Source organism: Sardina pilchardus, chromosome 13, assembly GCF_963854185.1.
Source record: "Sardina pilchardus chromosome 13, fSarPil1.1, whole genome shotgun sequence".
Taxonomy (NCBI): domain Eukaryota; kingdom Metazoa; phylum Chordata; class Actinopteri; order Clupeiformes; family Clupeidae; genus Sardina; species Sardina pilchardus.
In genome coordinates this window covers 4950001-4962500 of record NC_085006.1, presented here as the reverse complement: position 1 = coordinate 4962500, position 12500 = coordinate 4950001, and the positions used below count along the sequence as shown (strand labels likewise).

Sequence of the window (12500 nt, the reverse complement as noted above, 5' to 3'; positions counted from 1 at the left end):
AAAAAACGTATCAATCAAGTAGAAGACACACACACACACACACACACACACTAATGTTATAATATAGTATATTATTGTCCAATAGTAGGGTAGCACATGCCCTATTTAGTCCAGTAATAGGGGTCAGAGAGGGTGGAGGAGTATTGCATTGTTTTTCACCCACTCTCCAGACTGGATGAGGCTGAAGTGAAATGAAAATATGAATAATTAAAAGTGTGCTCAACTGGTTATGTGCTTTGTTTCCCAATGTTGGGTTCAGTATGGCCTTAAGTCTGCCACAAAGTCTGGTGGTGTTGAGGGCTAATGACCTACACAAACCAATCTGAAATACTTTTTGTCAAAGTATTGTGTCAAATAGTGCTATTAATAGAGCAGACAGGAGAGAGTTAGAGTCATTTGCAATAGTAGTTCACATTTCTGTGGGTATAACCTGGTATCTGGTATCTGGTGTGGGTATATCATCGTTCCGTGTGAGTTCCCACAGAGACAGGGGATGGCAGCTCTGTAGCTTAAGAGGTCCAGCGTGAAGATTGAAATCTGATTTGCTTCCTAATCTAGGGCTGGCAGGATGCCAAACAACGGGGCTACAGACATGAGAAAGACTACTGTTGGGACAACTTCCTATCCGCCAACACTCTCCAGGTGAGACTCCAGCCTACTCCCAGCTGTGGACGTGTTGGAGACCTTCAGTAACAGCAACGGGGACATGGGATTGGTGGGGATATGGGAAAACAGGACTACATTACGGTATACATACAGGACTACATTACGGTATACATACAGGACTACATTACGGTATACATACAGGACTACATTACAGTATACATACAGGACTACATTACGGTATACATACAGGACTACATTACGGTATACATACAGGACTACATTACAGTATACATACAGGACTACATTACAGTATACATACAGGACTACATTACGGTATACGAAGAGGAATTGTGTGTGACTCCTCCGAGTCTCTGTCATGCAGATGCTTCACAACATGAAGGGCCAGTTTGCAGAGCACCTGCTGACTGCCGGCTTTGTCAGCTGCAAGGACCCCAGATCCCCCAGCGCAAACATCAACTCAGGTAATTTCACCGCGCCTCTGAGCTGTGTCGGAGTTTCCTGCTCTGTCTGTTTGCCTTTTCGGAGTAATTCAGTCTTGGGTCTGCAGCCCGTTCTGTCTGAGTTAGCCCCGCTTAGCTGCATGACGCATTTCTATTGTGTTTGGCTATGAGGTGGTCAGGCCTGTCTGTCCCCTTATGCATGGCTTTGATTGCCTTTTGGAATAGGATGTGTGTCTGTCTGTCCCTCTCTTTGTCAGACCGCCTGTGTTTTCATGTGTTGTGGACATTGTCTCTAACCTCCACCTCAATCTCTTTTGTATTCTGTTTCTACCCCTCTCCCCCCTACACACACACACACTCTCTCTCTCTCTCTCTGTCTCTCTCCCTCTCTCTCTATTTGTCTCTCCACAGAGAATGAGAAAATCATAAAAGCAGTCATTGTAGCTGGTTTGTATCCGAAGGTGGCCAAGATCCGTCCCAGCCACAACAAGAAGAGGCCCGCGTAAGTAAACACGGTCACAAGGAAGCACTGTGTGTGTTCCTAAACTCCGTCATAAGACAGAGGACTGCTTGGGAGTCGCTCCCCGCTCACAGTGCCTATTATGATGAGCTCTGACTGCGCTATTATTCGGCGGATGCCCTTGGGTCCTATTGATTAGCTGTGGATCAGGTGACCTTCAGTATTTTATAATGAAAAATTGTTATAGTCCAAGGGAATGGGGGAATAAGGTTGCTGCAAGAGCACAGAGAATGGAATTGTCTGTTTAAACACAAGCGTCCTTGAGTCAAGGGAAGACGAGGGCCTTCTCTCTTATAACCGTATTCAGGACAGATGGTTTTTTCATGGCTGGCACCCTGCGGCGTGTGTTTATTTGAACTCATTCTACAACATTGGCTTATTAAAGATGCTAGATTAGACCGCATTCAAAACAGTGAAATGGATGAATACAGGTCATTTGTATTCTGTCAGCTGTCAGGGAATTTGTCACGTTTGTCTTTCCATTATATTAGTAAGCAGGGCTGGTTAAATCTGTCCTGCAGTTAGCTAAATCTGATTACTGAACTTGAGTAAACAGTTACAACAAATATACTCTAAGCACTGCAGGATGTTGTTTTCCATTGCTGGACGCTAATTGATTTTGAGTGGAGTGTGGAGAATGGAGTATGGACTATATTAGAGGTGACCTAGTGCATATTCTTCATTCATATACATACTTTATTTGGCCAAGAAGGTCGATATGAAATGCAACCTGTCTCTCTCTAAAGAATCTGATTAATGTTGCTTAATGCTTAATGTCCAGCCAGACCGTAACAAAAAAAAGACAAACGATGCATTTTAAAAGGGGACAAGAAGCCTCAAGCCAAACTACTTGAATTCAGGCAACATCAGGCAAAATGCTGTCCTCTCCAAACAAGGTTTTAAATATAGTCTCTATTGGTGTTAAAACATGAAAGGGGGAAAGCTGACGTTTCCTAGTGGTGACAGCCCCACCTGGATGACGGTGAGGTGCTGAAGATGCTGACAATAACAACACTAATGCGTTTAAATGGCAGGTGTTTTGAGAGAGCCGCACTTCTAAAGAGCTTGAGGACAGCTTCCATGCTGCCCGCACGGCCCATCTTCCTCTTCCTTCCCTTTATTTTTACGTCAGTAATCGAATCGGTCTCGGCCCGCGTCTATTATTAGCGCACAGCCGCCGTCTTGACACGGCACAAAAGTGACGGTGAGGCAAGCGCTGCTCCTGTGACATCACGGTAAAGTCATTACCAGGAGCAGGGGAAGGAGCCCTGATGCTCTAACCATGTCAGTCAGCCCCTATTGATTACCGCCACAGATAGCTGACCCAGGCATGGACGCCATGAACCAAAACAACACCTCCCCATCACAGCTGTTTTTTTCTTCTTCCCGGAAACCAAGTGGTTCACTTACACCTGCTTTTTTTCACCTTTGTGTGTGTGTCTGTCTGTCTGTCTGTCTGTCTGTCTCCGTGTGTTTGTGTGTGTTGCCTCCACAGGCCGGCAAAGGTGTACACCAAAGCGGACGGGAAAGTGTGTATCCACCCCAAGTCTGTGAACGCAGAGGAGAGAGAGTTCCGCTACACGTGGCTCATCTACCACTTGAAGATGAGGACGAGCAGTGTACGTATTCTCTCCAACTTCACGAGCGCATGAGAGACTGGCTCTGGCGTCCACCTCTACTCCTGACAGCTGTTGACCAGTGCATGTCCCCTCCGGCGGCCCCCGAGACAGCTTCCCATTTCGGCTCATTTGCATTTGAAAAGTCATTACGTGCTATTTGAAGCAAGTGACCTGCCTGCCGAGGAGGAAAGAAAAGGACAAAAGGCTTCGTCTTGATGCCTGACGTGTTTTTAAGGAAACCTTCATATTTTATTCAGCCTCGACGCACGGGCTTCGGCAGCTGTAGCTTTACATCAAAGCCCCCGCGTTTCGAGCAAAGCCAGCGAGCAGAGAAGAGAAACAGTCTGCACGCACACACACACACACACACACACACACACACACACACACACACACACACACACACACACACACACTCATCCTAGCACCACGTCTCAGTATAGTGTTTAATGTTCCCTGCCGTTTGATGTGGTATAGCTCTCCATGATCGGGGGGGAGGGGTCTTCGAGAAAGGTGATGGGAAAAGACACTGGCCCAGCCTTGAGAAGAAGGGTGCTGAATGTGTGCTGGGTGAAGGGAGAGAGAGGGAGAGATGGAGGTAGAAGAGAGAGAGGGAGAGAGAGAGATGAGGTAGGAGAGAGAGAGAGATGGAGGAAGGAGAGAGAGAGATGAGGTAGGAGAGACAGATGGAGGTAGGAGAGACAGATGGAGGAAGGAGAGAGAGATGAGGTAGGAGAGAGAGAGAGATAGGAGAGAGAGATGGAGGAAGGAGAGAGAGGTGGAGGTAGGAGAGAGAGATGGAGGAAGGAGAGAGAGATGGAGGAAGGAGAGAGAGATGAGGTAGGAGAGAGAGAGAGAGAGAGAGAGAGAGAGAGATAAAGGGGAGTGGAGATATGAGTAGGCTTTGGAGGAATCAAGGGCCGGTAAAAGGCTTTGTGCCAGGATGAGCCTGATCAGCTGCCCTATCAGAAAAGCCCAGCCCAGAGCTGCCCTGCTCCCTTTGCAGTATTAAAAGCCTCCCGGATTCAGTGAGGAACGGTTTGCTTGTGGCAGGCAGGCAGTATCCGTTGGGAAGTGCCTCTAGTGCTTGAGTCAAGGAGGAGTACAACAGTCTGACTGTTTTACCTCAACCTACCAACACCTGTTTACCATTTCCCAGTACGTATTGATTTACACCTACTTTCATTTCTTTATGTAGCAGCTGTGTTTGAGAATTCTATCATTTTTTTGTAAACCATTTCGACTACCTTTTGATTGGTTGGATTTCTGGCGCTTCAGTCCAGTGCTCTCAAAGGGACATGAACCCCCTCAGCTGGAGTTCAGCGACCCCGCGCATCCACAGATCTGTGGGCTGCACACCGCGAGCATGGCTCTGCTCCCAGCCTTTGATTCGCGGCAGACCCGGCGTGCGTGGGTGTAGGCTGGGGAGGAGGAGAGAGTAGTGCGTGGGGAGGGCTGCTTGTAGCCCGACTACATTTCAAGCACATTCACACCTCCAGTGAGTCACTGCTGTTTGGCTCTCCCTTCAAACACCGCAGGGAGAACTGACAGAGTGAGTGCAGGAGAGGGAGAGAGAAAGGGAGAGAGAGAGAGAGAGAAAATGAAAGAGAGAGGGAACGACGGAAACTGTAAGGTGGGAGAAAGAGAGAGATGGGAGAAAATGAGAGGGAGAAAGTGTGAGATGGAGAGAAAGGGAGTTTGCTTTGCCTGCGGGTGTGATGACATTGATGTGTTTTACTCCATCCTATCGTGCCTAACACCAAAATGGAGGTCCTACTGTGTGTGTTAATATGCCCGTCATGTCTCCCTGGCCCTGGCCCTGTCTCTGGCACAGATCTTCCTGTACGACTGCACCGAGGTGTCTCCGTTCTCCCTGCTCTTCTTCGGAGGGGACATCTCCATCCAGAAGGACCAGGACCAGGAGACCATCGCCGTGGACGAGTGGATCGTCTTCCAGTCCCCCGCGCGGATCGCCCATCTAGTCAAGGTGAGCTCAAGGTCACCGGTGCCTGCGCAACCTTCAGCCAGGAGACCGCGGCTGCTGTGTTGGTAAATAATGGATTGTGTTGACACATGTGAGCAGTTTGGCTCTGGTTGGGGCTAAATGCCACCACCGCCTGTGTCCTCTGTCAGGCTCTCTGGTATGTGGAAAAAAAGAGAGACTGCATAATTTATTTATTTATTTATAATTTATTATCCCGATTGCCTGCTGCCCGTGTTGAGCGTCCTGACATCAGGGCCGAGTCCATGGGGGCGGGGATAATGTGGTGTGTGTGGGTGTGTGTGTGTGTGTGTGTGTGTGCATGTGCATGATTCTGTTTACAAATTGGGTCATTATGCACGTTTATCACTTGCTCAACATGGTGTGGGTCTACACATGCTCAGTGTTTAGCAATGCACAGGGTGTGGAAGACTCCAGCTCAGTGACCCAGAAAGCCGGCAGTCATTATTCTGTTACACTAGACTAGAGTGTGTTCTTGAGTGAGACTGCATCTGATTGGCTCTGCAACTGATGTCTCTACTTGATCCAGATTCAAGATTGCTCTTATTGTCACATGACATGAGACGTGTCTAAGAGAGTCAAACTCTTGGGTTTCAGAACCTAAGGAAGGAGCTGGACTTCCTCCTGGAGGAGAAGATCAAGAACCCAAAGCCGGTGGACTGGAGTGACCGCAGCTCTAAAGACTGTGCGGTCATCTCGGCCATCATCGATCTGCTCACCACTCAGGAGGCCGACAGCAGGAGCGGCCACACAGACTGGAGCGCTGCCCCTAGGGACGACGACCGGTATGACTACTGAGCAGACTGGACTTTGAAAGAAGCAGAAGTGACCAGTGTGTGTACAGCCATGACCTCCCGGCCCCCGCCACACACACACACGTACTGTGAGTGAGAGAGAGAGAGAGAGAGAGAGAGAGTGGTCACAGAAACCTGTGGCTCACACACCCACATCTGCTTTTTCATTAGGAGACAAAAGAACACACACCTGAAATAAACATCAATGCAACTTCTGTGTTTAGGTTGTAAGTCTTTGAACAGAAAAAAAGGAATTTTGTATTGACCATTGTAAAGGTTTCATTAGTTTCTCGTATTTTATTTAAGTCACATTGTCATTCAAATGGTTTTGATGAAACTGCATTATTAAAGATGACCCATGTGCATGTGTGATGTAACTCTCAATGATTAAACCCTACTAATATGAGTAAAGCCGGTTTAATACAAGTATTTTCACAGACAAATATACAGTTAAGAGTGAATCAGGCTAAGTGGAGAAAAACAACATTGGTAATTACATTCCTTATGTTCACAAGTAATACAAATAAAAAGTTATGAAGGAGCATGTCTATATGCAATATACAATCTTCTAAATTTAGTTTAAAACATTTTTAAAAATCAGATTTCATTTTTGTACAATGCTGTTAAGCACGAGTCATGTTCATGTATGTATATGCATTATATGTCCCTGAGTGCAAATGCATAAAGCTTCAGATTGGGTGAGAATGCCATGACATTACTATCGTCCAAGACTACGCTCAGCCATCCAGTCTTACTACATCCCTTCAGGCGCCCAGCCACTGCACCACCATCACAATGGCTGAGACATTTCCTTCCACTTGTCCTTGAGTCCATCTCATAAACCATCCACTTCCTTATTGTCTTCCAGTTCCCGGGATCATAAAAGAGCCATGTGGTCGGTCCCTGGACCGTCCCACCGAGCTCCAGTCCACTGCGGGGCAGTTGTGTGATATTACTTCTCAGCTCTTACAGACAGGCTGACGAATGAAGCTGCTAGTTCCACCACCACAGAAAGTGGGGAGAAGCAAGTCTCCGGAGATCTCTGAACCCAGAAAAGAAAATGAAGCTGACGCCAGACTCCCGAGGAGCTTTTGAGTTAAAACATCCCCTCAGGTTCTCCACCACACTGTACAATCAACTGGGGCTGTGGAGGGGGGCTGGGGAAATCAAGTGGCACTGTGGCAGCTGGTTTGGTTTAATACATTTCTTTAGCCGTGAAGAAATTGCAACATCCTTTGGCATGACCTGGCTGTAACACTCCTCTGGAAATTTGAGGCCGTGTGTGTGTATTATCAAAGGGAAATTGAGAGGCACTCGGTAGTGAAGTCTTTGAAAAACACATCGTCATCTGCCCTTGCTCAGCCCCAATCCCCCCCCCCCCCTCACTCCACCATAATCTGTAATGGTTATGGAGCCCCATCAAAGAGCCTGCAGTTTTGGCTCTGCTTAAGCTCCGTGTAGAAGCACTGAGTTCTGTGGTTCTCAAGGTCTTTTTAAAAGCCTCACTTCTTGATGTGTGCTGGGCTGTGGCATCACAGCCGTCCCACAGTAGCTCCTGGCCAATAGCGGCTCCATTAGTTCATACTCATAGAGAAGGTCCAGTCCGGTCTTGTGTGTGTGTTTAGTGGGAGTGTCCTCTGGTGACCAGCTCACACGTTGGTCTCCAGCCCCTGCAGGCGGTCCATCCTCTGCCAGTTCCTCTCGATGGTGGCCTCGCAGGTGATGCGCTCGGCACACTCGGCCAGGAACCAGCCTCTCTCTCCGTCCCGGAGCCGCTCGCCCTCGTGCCAGCCTGCAACGAGAACACGCACAGACGCTTGTCAGGGCTTCAACGTTCTGCATAACACAGACTCCCAAACTGTGTCTTTTCACATACAGGATATGTATTTATTTCTTTTCTGCTTCCAGCTAGTCAAATATTTAACAGAGCTGGCAAATGAATTGCAAGCGCTCCAGAATGCACACAAAGACTTTTCCCCAGCTTCAAAGGTGTACAACATCAAACTTTCAGCTGACTGCTGTAAGTTTAATGTCTGCCAAAGGATTCTGGAGGCATTTGATGCGCTATCCTGGGAGTGCCCTTTTCACATCAAATGTGGTGGGCCTCCTGGGGTCCACACCCTGCCCAAGCACAGACATCTGACCAATCGCAACAGCAGAACCTTTCACTGCCAGTACAGTATTCCCTTTGCTCCAGTGTTCAATGAAGTTTGACACAAGATCAAAGGACGAGGAAAAACAAACACGCGGAAAACGAGGACTGTGGATAGTGCTAAGGCTGCGACACAAATGATCAGGGGAAACACAGTGCTGGAGGGTGGGAGGAAGAGGAGAGGGGGACAGAGCATTAAAATAGGGGAGAGGGAACGGCTTTTTTACTGACCGTCATCCACCATCTGCGATACCAGCACCACCTCGGCCACCTGGAGCGAGAGCTCGTCCGGCTGTCTGGCCGTGTACGTCCTGGTCACCTCCATCTGCACCAAGTCTGCCAATGGACAATTCAGCCGTTATTTACTTAGTTAGCAGAGCTGCACGTGAAGCAGAGCGCAATGTGTAACAGCTTACTTACATATTACACAAGTCAATATCTATACATCTTGTATGTTTTTTGCATGCATCATTAAGTGTCTCTTTGAGGTTCCTAAGCTGTTGTGTTATGTGATATGATGAGACATATGACCACTAGGTGGTGCAGTGGCTCTGTGTGCAGTACTCACTCGTTCTGTCGGTGTTATTCTTGTCACTGTTGGGGAGGCCAAGGGCGCTGATCCACCGAGCGCGCTCATTCCTGTGAAGACAAACACCAATCAGAGCACAGCACATACACACACACACACACACACACACACAATCAAATGCAAATGATGACATGGGTCACCTCTATACTCATTTTTTAGTCTCCTTTATCTCACTGGACTTTTTCACCCTCTGACCTCCTCTTAATTCCCGCCATTTCTAAACAAGTCTTTAATGTCTTGGCAGCCAGTCAAGGTGATACTGCAGGTAGGGTTACAATGGGCAACCTGAAACTGGTAACGCAGAGCATTCATGAGTGAAAGCAAAAGCTCCACTGTTCTGCGCTGTGAATTCCCCTTTGTTCTGCCCAAGCCTGAGCAAGAGAACCACTCTCTGCTCCCATAAAGGAACTGAGAAAGAGGGGGAGAGAGAGAGAGAGAGGGAGGGGAGAGAACAGACAGCGTGGATGAAAAGAGACACAGGTAGCTCTCTAGTCTCTCTTCTCTAATCGACTGATGACATGGCTGATGCCGGGAAAAGATACTGCGGCAGACTGTTCTGAGAGAAATCAGGGACAGGGACCGGCTACAATGGCAAGAAAAGAGGCAGGCAGTGAGAAAGACCACTTCAGAATGGAAAAAAGGGCAACAAAATGTTGTATTTTTCTCAGGTAGCTTGTGGCTGGCAACGGTACATCCCCAACATCTAAAAGAATGAATGTTTCTCGGATCATTTGGAATCATCTCCTGCAATATTTGCCGTAATTTCCCTGCATATTGTTCTCATCAGAAAGCAAAGCAGAGAGCCAGTGAGTGCCGTTGATGAGGAGCCGGCGCCCCAGAGCAGGCAGGTAATGCAGGAGGGGGGGGGGGGGCATCATCCCTCTGATGACTCACCCAGCCTGGAGCGCCGCTAGCGCCGGCCGGCCGAGCCACGCAGGACAATCCCGCTCGGCGTCCAGCAGGAGAAATGTCCTGTGCGGGGAATTTTAACGAGTTGCCCGCGCTACAGAGGAGCCTCTATGAGCCTCTATGACTCAATGCAGCATCATGCAGCTCTGCCCCTCCCCTCCCCTCCTAATCCAGTTCTAGCCCAACAGCCCAGCCCAGCCCAGCCCAGGCCAGCGAACAAGGTCAGCACTCTGCTAACGCTATTACACACATACAATGGATAATGAGCTGCAAGATGGATTCTCTAAATAACGACTTGTTTCCTCGTCTTTGTATGCGCCAGATTGTAAAGCAATTATGACGTGTCACTGCTGACCTGAAAAGGGTTCCCCCTCCTGTGTGTGGCATGATGCGTTTTACATGCACTTCTGCAGACACTAAAGACACCACAGATTTGATGAAGGGGCAAAGACCTTTGTAGTCATCATGACAAATATAGGGCACAGCCATTCAGGGCATGAATGGCAGATGGCAGATGAAAGTCCAATTGTGGAGTGTGCTTTTTCATGCACTTCTGCAGCCCAATAGCAGGCAGACACCAGGTCTGCATCTATGAGGAGAGGAATTTGTAAGGAACTGACGGCACAAATACAGCAGGATAAAGCGCTAACACCCTAGAGTAGACCATCATTCTGTTTCAACACTCCTCTCTGTGACTAAACTCTTATCTGTGGCCAGAGTACAGCAACATTCACTCTGTAGTCAGGAGGAAGGACGATCAATTCCAGCTCCGTGCCTCAGCTGTGGGAAAGTGTCTGTGGGTTTGTGAAGGTCATGTGCTCTGCCTAAATGTCCAAAAGGCATCCGGTCCATTCCTGAATGTGACATTTGGACACACACAGGTAGCGTTCCCACGATTCAGCATGCCAGCTGAGCTTTCACTAACATTAGCAGAGCCACACATCCACGCACAGGCCCACTCACCAACAGTCACACACATGTACGTGCAGATGCAAAGACCAGGGCTATGCATGGAATGGAACACAAATATTCAGAGGCAGAGACAGCTGTATGTGTGTGTGTGTGTGTGTGTGTGTGTGTGTGTGTGTATGTGTGGGTGGGTGGCTAGTGAATGGGAGTGAGGGAGTGAGTGAACAAGACACACAGAATGTTCTCGGTAAACTGGAGCAACCTCACATACAGCATTACTGAGACAAACTTAGTAAATAAGTGAAGTTTTCAGTACATTTTCAGCCCATGAAGAACAGAACACACGATTCTTTGTAGAAAGCGTAAAGAATTTCACATACACAAAAAAGGCAGCAAATGGCGCAATACTTGTCATTCTGGGAAAGGGCCTAATCTTGGAGCTAAACTTAATCTTGTCAGATTATCTTACACCCTTTGTGCAAGTTGCGTACGTCACGCTTGAATGATGGAAATCTGGTATCGCAGCCTTGAGGCAGTATCTGCACTCTATCTACAGGTTTGGCAGGACCGGACTCCTCTGGCGTGACGGGACTCCCAGAAAGCCCCTCACCCCTCAGTGAGAACGGGGCCCACCTCACATCTCCACAACAGGCTCCCACACGCCTCCACAACGCCGCATTCAAATGCATGGGATGACCCGGCCCTGGAGCCATACCGCACAGCGCTCTAAAAACACACACGGTAAAGTATTGCGCTGGGAGCCTGAGGAAGTGGTGAGAGTGGGTTTGTGCAAAAAAATGCGCCGAGAGAAAGGACTTAAGCTCACGCCCACGCAAACACAATTACCTGGAACATAAGCTGCCTGTCGGTACCTATTATGTTCCAGCGAGTCCCTGTGGAACATGTCATTCCTTTATCCTCCTGTGATGTGTGTCAGAGCGCGGCAGAGAAAAGCTCCACCAAAGAGCCACACGCCTTTCACTCGAGCACCGGCACCGTCAGGAAGCCTCAGCTGCACCACATGAACTCTCCGTTTTGGGAGTCGGAACAAAAACACACGGCACAGACTTTGGAGCGCCACTGCCAGGTGTTTTGTTAGCGAGCCGCACAAACAACGGGACTATTTTTCATCCCCGCCCATGCGCCCATCTGAACTATGCGTGTTGTTGTTGATATCCTGTTTACACCCACGGCCCTGCAGTAGCTCGGAGGCTGGGAGCGCTGGAAGGAGGGCAGGGGTGGGGCGCGGCGCGGTGCGGAGGGGTGGAACTTGCTCCGAGCGGAGGCAGTGGTTGGAGGCATTGTGGGAACCAGCCCTGGGAACAATGGCCTGCTGCCTAGCAACCGGGGGCATTCACGCTCGCCGCTCTCCCCTTCCCCTTCCCCAGCCCCGGAGCAGAACAGAGCAGCGCCCGCTGTCCCCACCGAGGGCCACTCAGGCCCCAGACGGCCCCGTGACATCACAACAGGGGGCCCCCAATCCCACGCTTTCCCAGGGGCACGGGGGGGACTTTCCAGCAGCACTCCACTACAGTGCTGCATTCATCACGCGTGTCTGCTCATAGGGGTCAGGCCAACGGCCAACAGCCTGCTCTGCCAGACACACGGACTGACTAATGTCTAACGTTGTCTCATGTTCCGAAGGCCTGAGAAGAAAACTCTTAACAGAGAGACCGGCGGCCAGAACAAGAGACCCTGAAAATGCGGGAGAACTCGTCGGAGAACTCGTCGGCCTGAGTGGAGAAAGGACGGAGCTCTGCGGTCCAGCTCGCCGGCTTGACAAGCATCTCTGTTTGAAGTTACGTAATCAAAGGCAGCTCCAATCCAGACAGCACTAATCAGACGCATCACATCCCCACACAGCACCTAGATAGCAGCCTCTTCATCTGCTCACTGCATGCCATCCCAAAGCTCAGGGGACCTGTGTGTGTGTGTGTGT

The 12500-nt window shown here is 49.2% G+C and overlaps 2 protein-coding genes across 2 annotated transcripts in view; one reads left to right on the top strand and one right to left on the bottom strand.

Moving 5' to 3' along the window:
- The window catches only part of dhx36 (DEAH (Asp-Glu-Ala-His) box polypeptide 36), a 26023-nt gene extending 19729 nt beyond the window's left edge, over positions 1–6294 (top strand). Inside the window, exons 20-25 of the mRNA XM_062551772.1 lie at positions 559–642; positions 989–1088; positions 1479–1569; positions 3083–3206; positions 5041–5193; positions 5806–6294. Of these exons, the coding sequence (XP_062407756.1) occupies positions 559–642; positions 989–1088; positions 1479–1569; positions 3083–3206; positions 5041–5193; positions 5806–6006 (753 nt within the window). The 3' untranslated portion in view covers positions 6007–6294. The remainder of the gene's footprint in view (positions 1–558; positions 643–988; positions 1089–1478; positions 1570–3082; positions 3207–5040; positions 5194–5805) is intronic.
- Positions 6295–6403: 109 nt separating this feature from the next.
- Positions 6404–12500, bottom strand: part of LOC134099071 (rho guanine nucleotide exchange factor 26-like) — a 31255-nt gene continuing 25158 nt past the window's right edge. Inside the window, exons 13-15 of the mRNA XM_062551773.1 lie at positions 8723–8793; positions 8386–8490; positions 6404–7794 (exon numbers count right to left, since the gene is read on the bottom strand). Of these exons, the coding sequence (XP_062407757.1) occupies positions 7652–7794; positions 8386–8490; positions 8723–8793 (319 nt within the window). The 3' untranslated portion in view covers positions 6404–7651. The remainder of the gene's footprint in view (positions 7795–8385; positions 8491–8722; positions 8794–12500) is intronic.